Source organism: Manis pentadactyla, chromosome 4 (assembly GCF_030020395.1).
Source record: "Manis pentadactyla isolate mManPen7 chromosome 4, mManPen7.hap1, whole genome shotgun sequence".
Lineage (NCBI taxonomy): Eukaryota > Metazoa > Chordata > Mammalia > Pholidota > Manidae > Manis > Manis pentadactyla.
The window spans coordinates 21,752,037-21,763,988 of record NC_080022.1 but is presented as its reverse complement, the minus strand read 5'-3'; the positions used below and the strand labels follow the sequence as shown (position 1 = coordinate 21,763,988).

Below are 11,952 nucleotides of genomic sequence, written 5' to 3'. Positions count from 1 at the left end.
GTATGGATCAGGCCACCCCCCTGCTTTAAAACTTCCCATGACTCCCATGACTTTAAAACTCCCAGTGCCAGGGGGCTGAGCCCCAGATCCTGTGTTTGAGGTGGTCTGCAATTGAGCCCTGACCCTTTTCATCTCATCTCCTGCTCCCCCTCTGGCACTTGACCCCAAGCCCACACCTCCAGGCTGTCTGCATGCTGTTCCCACAGCCTGGAATATCCTCCCCTTCTGCAGCTTAGAAAACTCTTCTGACCCTGAGATCCAGTGGGAATGCCCCCTTGTCCATGAAGTCCTCCCTGCCGCCTGCACCACCCCTCCATGAAGTCACCTGCTGCTTCCTAAGCTGTTGGTGGCTGCATTTGTTCTTCCCAACCCCTGAAGCATCTGATGGTCCCCAGAGGAGGTGGCAAAAGGGACAATCACTAGCCTCAAGTTCACATTTTATAGGCAGGAAAATAATGGACAAGGACGGATTGAAGGCCAGAAAGCCCTAGCACCACGGTACGCTGTGTTTATGGCAGGGTTCCAGCCCTTTGAAGTTGGGGCTGCCACTGCAGAGGAAAAGACAGAGATGTAAGAGGTGAACTGACTTGGCCATGGCTAATGGGAGGTCGTGTAGCATCATGGATAACATCTGGCTCTGCCATCGACCAGCTGTGTGACCACAGTCAAACCTGGCCCTTGCAGAGCCTCCATTTCTGTGTGTGTGACAGGAGACAGCAGCGCTTCACTCTCAGCTCGTCCTGCACACTTAAGAAAATCATGGGATAAAAGGTCTGGCTGCGAAGGGGGCCTTGATGAGATGGTGATTTCCAACTGTTACACCGAGGGGCTCAGGAGGACGGACGGCTCTGCCTCTTTTTCTTCTTCAGGCTGCAGAGAGCAATGGAGACATGGAGCTCACTCTCCCTAAGAGCTTTGCCAGTGGCCCAGAGACACCTGGTAAGAAGCCTGGTCAGCCAGCTCAGAGATTCCATGGGGGTGGGAAGAGATGGATTGGGGTTCACATCCCAGAATCCTGAGGGCCTGAGCTCTGGGTGGGACCCTGTAACCATGGGGCTTGGAGCCCAGCCCTGCCATTCACTAGCTGGGTCACCCCATCACTTCCTATCAAGTGGGCACACCAGTGCTTCCTGTGAAGGGCATAGTACAGAGGAACAGAGCTGTGAGGGAGTGCTGTGACATGCCCAAGGTCACCCAGCCAATGACTGAGCAGCATAATCAAAACTGGCACTCAGAGCCATGCCCTCCCCTCTGAACCGGGCTCTGAATTCTTAGCTGAGATTGTAGTCTTGCTGGGCAGGAGCCACACTGGCATAGGCCCCCCTGAGACAAGAATGGTTTTCAAAACCCCTGGGGCTCTAGCAGGAAATCCAGGGCAGCCCAGACCCACCAGCCTGTTCCTAAAGTGGAGGTGAGAGGTGAATTCCAGGCCTGCTCTTCTGCGGCCTGGGTGGGGCTGTGACATGCAGGAAGTGACAGCTGTTCCCTCCCCACAGCGGCTTCTGGAGAGGACATGGAGCCTCAGGTAGGCAGGGGCCTCAGGTCACTGTGAGCAGTTCCCTCCCTTCACAGAGAAGCTTTGGGGAGAAATGCTGGCCCCCGTGGCCCCAGGGGACATCTCGTTCAGGCCCCTGCTGGTGGGGAAGCGAAGGAGCCCAGGTCACCCAGAGGAGGGAATGGGCGTCCCAGTATGGAGGCCACTGGCCACCCACACATCTACACAGAGCCAGACTTGGCAGACCCAGTAGATGTCCTGCTGTGGGGTGTCAAGGCACTGAGCAGTCTGGTTGTGGGTCTGTGCGCAGGTCTCTGCCTCTGAGCCAGTTTCTTCATCTGTAAACAGCGTAACATTGACTCCCCAAAGCTCTCAAGAGAATTAAAACGGAAAGGGAACCCTTCTCTCCCCCCCACCCCATATGGCCCCTGGGAAGGTTTCTACAGCCCCCAAACACTGCCCTCTGTGCCCGAAACCCCATAGTCAGAGGAGGGAACAGGTGTTTGCTGGGCATCTACTTTGTGCCAGATACTAAACGTGCTCGTACATTATCCTCAAAACAACACTGAGAGGCAAGTATCATTTTCCCTTTTTTATACATGGGGAAACTGGGACTCAGTGAGCTGAGCCTTTGATCTCCTGCTATCTGGACCAGGGTCCTGGGCTTGGGGAGACACAGCCCAGAGCCAGGGCTTCAGGGGAGAGCAAGACAGACCCAGTCCTGCCCTCAGTTCACCGCCAGGGGCAAACAGGAATCAGACACTCGGTTCCCAGACACTGGTTTCAGTGCACTGTGACCTGTGACCGGGGTGCTGACCTGGTCGGGGAGGCTGGTGTGAGGGCTGTGACCGGGGTGCTGACCTGGTCGGGGTACCCAGAGGTCTGAAGGACGAGCAGGAGCTAAGGGGACAGTCAGGGGAGTATTGTTCCTTACCGGAGGTGAGGCAGGAGCCAAGCTCCAGCAGCCAGAGGGCAGATTTGGGGATGGAAACAAGTTCAGCTTCCCAGGAGAAAAGAGTGAGGGGCAGGGGCCAGTTTGGGGAGATGAGAAGGGATTTTAAACTCCATATGGACAACACCTGCGGACTAAGGGTTTTGAGGCGGGAGTGGGTGACTGGGTCAGATTCAGTGTAGAAAGATGTCTGGTGGCCATCCACAGGGCCGCCCGGAGGACAGCAGCCCCAGGAGAAGGCAGCTAATTCGAGATCCAAAGAGCAGGGTCCGAGGGCCTGGGTGGATTGGATGGAAGAGGAGAGGAAGGAGCCTAAGGGGACTGCCCCTGGCGGAACTGGCCTGTGGGTGTGCAGTGGGGCCCTTCACACAGGGGGAACCAGCCAGAAGCAGGGATGCACCAAGATCACCAGGCCTAGGGGACTTCCAGGGAGGTGTGTGGTTGCTGAGTGACGCTGGGCTTGGGGGCTGGAGGAGCCCGACGCCTAGGGAGGACCGAGGGGGCCACGCGGAGGGAAAGCAGGGAGGGCAGACAGGAGGAGTCGGTGGGAAAGGCCAGGGCCGGTGGGGTGGCAAGGACAAGGACGGGAAGCTGTCCAGGCTGTGGCCTCCAGAGGTGGCGTCCCCAGGAGGTGCAGTGAACGGGGCAGGGGCCAGGGACCCGTGCTGGGTGGGGCACTGAGCCGAGGAATGTTGGGAGAGTGGAGTGCGAGGCGCGCGGGGTCCCCGTGTAGGACGTGGACGAAGGGCAGGTCTGCAGGGGGTCTCCAGGAAAGGCCATGGCGGGCGGCCACAGGCGCGGTCGGAGGGCGATCCTTCAGAGCTCAGGCTTCAGGCCCACGCGGACGGCAGGAAGGCGACCCTGGCCTGGCTTTCGTACCCAAAGGGGTGAAGCCCGGGAGCCGAAGCTGGGCCCCACCCCACCCACTGTGGCCTCCTCGGGGAGGCGGGTATCTTTGCGGTCGGGCCAGGCGTGGCCTCTGTCGCTCCCAAGGGTGTCTGGCCCCGGGGGCTGGCAGAGGGGCTCCCGGGGGCATTAGATGCCATCCCCAGCCTCCTTCGCCGAGTCCCCGGGCAGGAGCCTGGGTTCGTGGCCTCGCTGTGCCGCGTGGCTCGGAACCCCGGCTCCGCAATGCGTTGCGAGGTGAGCCGGCCCAGGCCCGCCACTTCCTCCGGTCCCCTCCCCCCGGTCCCCTCCCCGCCCCGCGCGCACAGCCGGGTCTCATTAGCGCCCCCCTCCCTCGCGCCCGCACACCGGGGGGTCTCTGCGGCCCGGGGCGGGGCGGGTTCTAATCAATCCCAGGCCGGAAATTCCTCCCGAGGGGCCCGGCCGGGCAGCGGGAGGTGGGGGGCCGGCTCGGAACCTGGCCGTCCACCGCGCCACCCCTCCTCCTGCGAGCCCGCCCCAGCATCATGGAAACTGGGCCGCCAGCCGACCCCCTCGCTCCGCTCCACATTCTTGCCTCTGGGGTGGGCGGGGCACGAGCGCTGGGCGGCCCCCTTCAGGCCTGTCCGCTGGGAGCGCCGCGGCCCCCCAGCACCCTCCTCCTGATCTGGGACAAGCACCGCCTCCCCACTCCAGATTGGACAGAGCTTCTTCGGGGAGATTCGGGAGCCGGGCCGCGACTCTCGGTCTGATTCACTCAGCTCTGGGGGCCTGGCTCATTCCTATCACCCGCCCATCACTGTTCACTGAGCGCTCGTGGGGTTACCCGGGGTTGTGCCCTCTGTTGTGAGCCACGCCCTCAACGCTGGATCTTCGCCTCAGCATCCTGCGAGGCAGCCACCAGTATGCCCATTCTACAGGTGAAGGCAGTGAGGTTGAGAGGGGCAAGGCTGGGGGAGTCGGGCGGAGCAGGAACTCGGGCCGCCGCCTCCGGGAAGCTTCCCGGACCATGCTGGGCTCTGTCACCGACGCAAGCCCACTCCAGGCGCCTGGAATGAGGGCTCCGAGAGGCGGGGGAGGGCGTGCAGAGTTCGAATCCTCAGTCTGCACATTCCGGGCTCGGGGGTCTACTCGGGTGCGAAGAAGGCGCCCTCCCAGGTCTTTGAGAACGACTCAGGCCGAGGACTCGGGCCCCCGGATCCTGAGTCACCAGATGTGCACACAGCCCCTACCTGAGACCCTCAGCCCTGAGCTGCTGCCTCTAACAGAGGTGGGGTCTGGCGGGGTACAGGTCAGACTGTCCTCGGGGCTCCAGGGGGGCGGGGCCGGGCGGCACTGGGCGGGGCCCGGGGAGGGGGCGGGGCGGGGCCAAGATTCCGTGGAGACACGGGCTGTGCAGCTGGCCGCGCCGCGCGGACTCCGACCCCGGCGCGGCGGCGCCAGGTGAGCAAAACTAGGGTCCCAGGGTTTGCTAGCACTTCCCCCACAACCTTTCTTTGGCCCCTCCCTCCGGAATGGCCTCAGGGAGCCGTAGTCGGGTCCTCCCTTTCCCTGGGCGGGAGTGTGGACGCGACTGGAGGCGGGACCTCGGAGTGCTGGGACCCGGCCCCGAGCAACTTCCCGTGTCCTGGGACCTTCGGTCTGTGTCTCCAAGTTTCCCCCGTAGGGTCGTCAGCGTCGATTAGCCCTCCAGAGTCTCGGGGTCCCTGAGCATGTCCCACCTCTTTGCACGCCTCTGCCGCCCTCCCCGCCAAGAGACGCGAGGGGTTCAGGGGTGACCTTTCTGGAGTTGGGGCTTGGGGCGCCAGCTTTCGGGCTGGGGAAAGGGAGGAAGACGCTAGGAGACAAGGGGGAACGGGTCTTGCCTCCTCCAGGACGCTCCCGTTGCTGTGCAGAGAAGTGCCCAAGGCTAGGCTAGGGTCCCGAGGCCCGGCGTCGGGTCCTGTGGAGCCCCTGTGTCTCTGGGCCGCAGTTTCCATCCGTGAAAAGCAGGCGGGGACGCAGTAGATGCTGCGGCTCCATGCTAGGCCCCGGGCCTTCGGCACTCCTGTGGGAGGCAGGGATGCGGTGTCCGGCTTTGGGCTTCAGGGGTGCGGATGGGGAGTGAGAAGGGTAGCAAGGCCTCCTTCCTGGGGCCTCGGCTACGGGTTCCAACGCTGGAGCTGTTTAGAAGCCACACCGGGGAAGTGAAGACGCACAACTGGACAGCGAGGTGCTAGCCTTCCCCTCCTGCGGCCCGGGGTGCCTGGGCGGGGTTCCTGTTTCTCCCACACCCTTCCTTCTGTGGGTGCTACAGCACACGCAGCCCGGCCCTCTGCTCTGGCTGGATCCAGTCCTCAGGCCGGGATGGACCAGCAGCCGGGAGGGGATCCTGGGGCGGCCGGGGGTGCGAGGGCGGTGCTGCTCCGGCCGGGACGCGGGCCACTGGGGCCTCAGGCGGAGGAGGCCGGAAAGCAGGCTAGGCGGCGGGAAAGAGGGATGATTCATCCCGAGGAGCCCGAATTGGAAACGCAGCAACCTGGGAACAGCCTAGCCAAAGCCGACGGGGGAGCCAGGACGGAACCTCTCCCGGCAAGGCCCAGAGGCCGGCACGCAGACCCCTGCGTCCTGCCCCGGCCAGAGCCTGGCCGCTGGGGGGAGGCGGAGGCCTCTTATACGTGGAGATTAAAGAAATGCTGGGCCAAGTCTGCCGCTGGTCTCGGTTAGAACGGTCTTCCTGGAGTCTAGCTCAAGTCTCTCCTGCTGCAGCTTCCGGGCTGACTGAGGAGGTCTGGGAGGAGGGGGCGCTCAAGAAGAGGCTGGAGTCAGGGACACCCCCTCCTTCCTACGCTGCGGTATGTAACGCAGTAGGGGGCAGGTGGGGCCCGCGGGCGACCCCATTGGACCCGGACGCTCTGAGCGCCCCCTTCCTCCTTTACTATGGTGCAGCCACGTGCGGGGGTGAGGTAGAGTTCGGGCGGAACTTACCCTGAAGACGCCGCCGCGGGGACCCCCGCACCTCCGGAAGCCCGGGACTCGCGGGCTGCCGAAAGGGGCTCCTGCGGCCGGAGCCCCGCAGCCAAGGATGCGCCAGGGAGCAGCCTGCGCCCCCCTCCCTCCTCTCCGCCTGCGGACCGGGCCAACTCGGGCTCCTGCCGCGCTTCCCTGGCTCGGAACTCCGCTGCGGAAAACCCGAGCGGTGGCGGCTCCCCGCCTCGCAGCCCGGGAAAATCCGGGGGTGGCTGCCAGGGATCTCCAAGCGTCCTGGGCGAGACAGCCCGATTTTCCCTCCCGGATTTGGGCCCCCAACCCTGCACTCCGACCCTACGCCCGTCGGTTCAGCTTCTACGTCCTATCTTCTTTCCGCAGAGCGCCCAGACGACGGCGAGATGACGGCTGGGAGCCCCGGAGACTGCGGGGAGGTGCGGAGGAGCCCCGAGGGCCGCGTCTCTCGCCTGGGCCGCCGCCTCGGCCGCCGCCGGCGCCCACGCTCGCCACCTGAGCCTCTGCGGGTGCGGGCGCGGCTGCGACTGCGCTCACCGTCGGGGGCTTTCGCGGCGCTGGGGGCGCTCGTGGTACTGGTGGGCATGGGCATCGCAGTGGCCGGCTACTGGCCGCACCGTGCCGGGGTTTCAGGGCCTCGAGCTGCGAATGCCAGCGCGCCCCCCGTGAGCGAGCTGCGACGCGAGGGTCGTAGCGCCGGCCGGGCCCATGGTCCGCACGAGCGGCTAAGGCTCCTTGGGCCGGTGGTCATGGGCGTGGGCCTGTTCGTGTTCATCTGCGCCAACACGCTGCTCTACGAGAACCGCGACTTGGAGACACGCCGGCTTCGCCAGGGCGTGCTGCGGGCTCAGGCGCTCCGGCCCCCCGACGGCCACGGCTGGGACTGCGCTCTTCTCCCCAGCCCGGGCCCCAGGACTCCCCGAACCATAGGCTGCGCAGAGCCAGAAAGTTGGGACCTGTCCCCGTGTCGGGGAACTTCACCCGTCCCGTCAGTGCGGAGTCTGCGTTCAGAGCCTGCTAACCCTCGCTTGGGGTTACCTGCCCTGCTCAACAGTTACCCGCTGAAGGGCCCCGGACTACCCCCACCCTGGGGTCCTCGGACCCAGACTGGCCATGTGATTATCACCGTGCAGCCCTCTGGTTCCTGCATCGAACATTCCAAGTCTCTGGACCTGGGCCTTGGGGAGCTCCTGCTTGGGGCCCCAGTAACTCGGGACTGTGCTCACCGAAGCTGGCCACGGCTGGACCGCCTCAGTCTGGGGGGTTATGCCAAGCTGGGAGGAGGAGGGGACTTGGGGGCCCAGGTTTGAGCAGGGACAGCCTGCTGTGAGGCTACAGCATGGACTGTTGTAACAGGACCAGAAGTCCCAGTGTCCACTAGATGTTTCAGTCACATACCAGACTGGGGATGGATGCTCTGGTCCCAGCAGCTGCTATGGCATCCTGGTTTGCATGTCGGCGGAGAAATGCCAACTGCACGAGGATTCAGTAAGCTGGAGAGAATGTGTTTTAATGTGGAGTCTAGAGACCAGCATGACGTGGCCTCAGGAATTCCTTCAGCCTCCAAATGTGGCCTTAGCCCTGACCAGGTACCTGACTGGGGCCGGGGGTTCAGGCCAGGGTGATTGAGAGATGCACCTGCTGTCTTGGCAAAACCCAAACTGGTGGGCAAGGACCCCTAAGACTTGGAAAGTGGGCTGGGATGTTACTGGCTAGGACAGGTTCCCTCCAAGGTGTCACTGGTGATGGGGTTTGGGCCTCCAGTGGACAATGGGATAGAGCTGAGACCTTCCACTGCCATCTGGGAAGGGGACTGAGCCTGTAACTCCTACCACCTCAACCCCTTTCTGCCCTAAGCCATGCAGGGTACCACCCATTAGGGCTACACTACTGCCAATGCCTCCACACCGAGGGTCTGGCCCTTCTTCCCAACGGGTCTGAGAAGCCCCTTCTCTCCTCTGTTGTGGCCTGTGCTGCAAAAGCTCCCTCCAGTTGACAAAGAGCATTTGCCAGTTTTCAAAGATCTTTTATAAGATATTAAAGCTGCATTTTGGCCAATGTGGGTAGCTTAGGTTAGAAAATGGTTTGAATGTGGTTCTCCCCCATGTTTAATCTTTCTCCTGGTAAGGGAAGAGAGCTTTAAAAGTCAATCAATCCTCACAGTCTGTTTTTTTCTTTTTAAGTTTATTGAAAAATGCAATACAAGAAGCAAGACCAAACACATATCTAAGTACTACAACCACTTCTCTTACTACAAAAGGCCAAAACAGCAGACTGAATTATTGCCTATTTAATCTTAAGGATTTTGCCAATTTGATTCTGCTGCCATAGTTCCTATTTTGTTAAGAAATGTAAACAACTACTTGATATGATCCATGATTTTTAAAAAATTTACAAAGCTCCTTCATTTTTGTCACCAAAATAATACGTTTGAGAGAGATTTGTAAAAACAACCAGCCTGGGGCTGAGACCCTGGGAGGTATCTCCCATAGCCACTCCTTGGTGTTGGTCAGGCCACAGCCCTGGCTTCATTTCCCAAGGTGAACTGCTGTCCCCTCACTTAGCTGCCCTACAGAACAGACAGTGGGGGCCTAGAGGGGGCCTGGGGGCTAGGTTCTGTGGGCCCTCAATTTATACATTCAGATCCTGCTTTGTGGGTGGGTTGGGTGGCAGAGACCTCATGTGGCTTAGAGGAAGTCTTTATTTCTCAAGTGAAATAAAAATAAAATTGCAGCAAGAGTAATGGTGTCTCTGAGTCACTTTAGGAAAACTGTTGCCAAGTCTCTGACCCTGGAAATGAAACTTTCTTCTCCCTTCTTCGCCATTTCCACCTGGAGAGAGTCTGTTTTCTTCACACGCACACGCAACTGCAGGAAAAAAGCCAACCAATTGCCAACCCCCAAGATTGTTACCAGAGAGGGAAGAAAGGAGAAGAGGCTTGGAAAGACACCCCGTTTGCTAGCTTGTCCTAATCATGGCTTGTCAGCGCTGGAAGGGCATTAGAGATCTGGTCCAGTTTATAGACAAGGAAGCAGAGAGGAGTGCAGTAGGTTGTGGGGGCTGAGAGGACACTCTGATCCATGATCCTGTCCTATGAAAGCTGCTGCACTGCCATGGCTGGCCCAGACTATTCCGTGTGCCAGGTTTCCAGCACTGTTGAGGCCTTGCTGTGCCGCGTGGCTCGGAGCCCCAGCTGCCTCTGCCTTTCCCCAGCCCCTTCATTCCACAGGTCCCAGCTTTGGGAACTGCAGCAGCTCCTGCAGAAGTGCAGGTGTCCATTGCACAGCGAGCTCATGGTACAAGCTTGTTTGATGTGAGCCGCCCTTGTAAGCTGACCACTGCTCCCGGCAACGCAGCCCAGGCTTAGGCACCACCCAGAAAGCCCCATCGGCTCAGACCCTGGGCCCCCGTTCCTGAGACAGGACAATCTCCTTTCCTCTAAGCCTGTCACACATCTCACCAGAGCTCTTCCTGTCCCTCCCTGGAGAGGGCTGCCTGCTGGTCAGTGACAATCTCACATAAACACTAAACGAAAAATGCACACACCTGAAATCAGTTCAAACCAACTGAGTTTGTCTAAACAAAATCAGCCAGTAGAAACTGGCCACATACCACTTGCTTGCACTGTGGGGAGCAGAGGCTTTAGACTTCTCTCTGTTGCTCACTGCCCTTGAGCCCCCAGCACTGCTGACTGACCCACTATCTATCTCATGAAGTTCACTTCTGTCCTAGAATTAGGATTTTAAGAACTTTTAAGAACACAGGTGCCCCAAAATCTTTACCTGTAATGGTAGAACTGGGGACATCAGTCCTCATTTTTAAAACCAAACCAAAAAATGAAAAAAAAAAAAAACACCCGAACCCACTACAAAAATCAAGCCTACAAAACCTGACAGACCTCAGATGGTGAGTGGGAGTGAGTGGAGCTGGTGCTGCACCCCTTGTTGTATATGGGGTTTTGTGGGAAGGATGGCCTCTTAAAAGCCAATTCCCTTACTCCAGAGGGTGCCGGCAGGCAGAAGCCAGTTGGGAGAAGCAAGGCCAAACCATATCCCCTCTGAGTCATATTCTCTATCCTCCCAGGATTAAAGAAAAAGGCCCAGGGATGGTCGCCCGGAAATACTACTTAGCAGGATCTGACTGAGCTAAACCCCACCATTCCCCTATGTGAAGTGTGCACTACTAGAACTAGAAAACCTTTTTAAAAACCTCACTGGCTCTCCTTGCCCAAATCACCACTAAAAATGTGCCACTAGAGCTTATGGCCAAAAGTGCCTATTTTTCCATGAGTTTTGGTCTCCTGAGATGGGAGGTGGGGGAGCGCTTAGCAGAGCCACTGCTTCCAATGAGGTACAAGGGGAGGGAGGGCAGAAAAGCGAAGGCCACGGATACGGTCAAACATTCACAGTATCAGATATATCTGAAGCAACTTCTTATATCTTTGATCTAAAGAAGCTCCACAAAGAAAGAAGAAGGGGGAGGAAGGAAAAACAATACTACATTCTTAGCACAGGTCTCTGCCTCATCAAAACCACCCTCAACAAAGGGACAGGGACATTTTCCTGGGGTCTGTGTATCGGGGGCAGCCACTCTGCCTGACATGGTAAAGTCACATCATTGGCTGAGAAAGGGCTGGTTTATGAAGTTTTGCTATCACCCAAAGGGTATAAAAGTGGGGGAGTAGCAGGGGAGCCCCATTAAGCTGGCTTTGGCCCCAGCACAGCTGCCAGAGTCTTTGCAGGATTTCCAAAAGAATTCCAGGGACCCTGTCAGTATCTGGGTTGGAAATAATGGGGATAGGCTAGGCTGAAGGGTTATAAACCACCCCATAAAAAAAAAAGCTCTTTAAAAACAGTCCATAGAGTGAAAAGTTGAACAATTTCTGGTACCACAACATAGAAAAAGGTATTCAAAAGGTCCAGTGATATGTAGAAGACTCTCTTGGAAGAAACTCCAAATAGAAAATGAAATTAATTTTCTGGTGGTTCAGAGTATCTTGGAAATCTGCAGTTCAACTACTGCAGGTTAGCTTCTTCATCATTTCGCTGGTTTTCTCTTGGGTAGGAGATGGGCAGGGAGTTGTGGGTAGGCTAGTTCCTAGAGGAAAAAAAAAAGTAAAAATTTTTTAATTGTGCAAAGGAGACAGCTACCTGGTTCCACTGCCAAGTTCCTGTAGCCACGGTACGAGCGAGGCCTGGTTTTACAGGGCCCCGCCCCACCTGGTGACCTAGCTTCTTCCAGTCATTTGTAAACTACCCTTGGGAACGCGTTTTTCTGGACCCCTGGCTTCCAAAGAGCAGCTGCCCTGCTTCCAGCTCTTCAGTCTGGTCTCAGAGCTCCAGCCATTTCTCCCCTATGCCCTGGATCCCCATTTCCAGACAGCCTGAGCCTGCTTTTTTGGTTTTGTTCTCCTCTGGCCCTTCCAGGTTTAGACTGAGAGAGAGAGAGATATACCCTGACAGCAGAGAGCAGAGCAGCAGAGAGCGGGAGGCCAGGTGAAGCAGCGGAGGAGGCAGGGGGACCCGGGAGGTGGTTGGGGGTTCCCATCCATGCTTGGGGGTTCTCCTCCAACCCAGCACTGCTGGCACTGGTAGGGCAGGAGGACGCAGGGAGACCTGGCTGCTTTAGCTGTGGCCAA

General features: G+C 58.8%; 2 protein-coding genes across 27 annotated transcripts in view; one reads left to right on the top strand and one right to left on the bottom strand.

The window, feature by feature from the left end:
- Positions 1-4,132: 4,132 nt before the first annotated feature.
- TMEM200B (transmembrane protein 200B) lies at positions 4,133-9,053 on the top strand. 4 transcript variants are annotated; one of them, XM_036915030.2, is made up of 2 exons: positions 4,133-4,252; positions 6,681-9,053. In XM_036915030.2, the coding sequence occupies exon 2, from the start codon at positions 6,701-6,703 to the stop codon at positions 7,622-7,624; it is 924 nt and encodes a 307-aa protein (XP_036770925.2). In that variant the 5' UTR covers positions 4,133-4,252; positions 6,681-6,700; the 3' UTR covers positions 7,625-9,053. The 4 variants fall into 4 exon arrangements, with proteins under 4 accessions (XP_036770925.2, XP_036770926.2, XP_036770928.2 ...); XM_036915031.2 differs by lacking the exon at positions 4,133-4,252 and adding an exon at positions 4,691-4,775; XM_036915033.2 differs by lacking the exon at positions 4,133-4,252 and adding an exon at positions 4,883-4,971.
- Positions 8,480-11,952, bottom strand: part of EPB41 (erythrocyte membrane protein band 4.1) — a 224,511-nt gene continuing 221,038 nt past the window's right edge. For all 23 annotated transcript variants that reach the window (XM_036915003.2, XM_057499900.1, XM_036915001.2 and 20 more), the window contains one exon: positions 8,480-11,411. The gene's annotated coding sequence lies outside the window, so the exon portion shown is untranslated. The remainder of the gene's footprint in view (positions 11,412-11,952) is intronic.

Excerpts from the sequence above, each read along its gene's own strand:
- TMEM200B (XM_036915030.2), top strand. The coding sequence starts at position 6,701 with ATGACGGCTGGGAGCCCCGGAGACTGCGGGGAGGTGCGGAGGAGCCCC.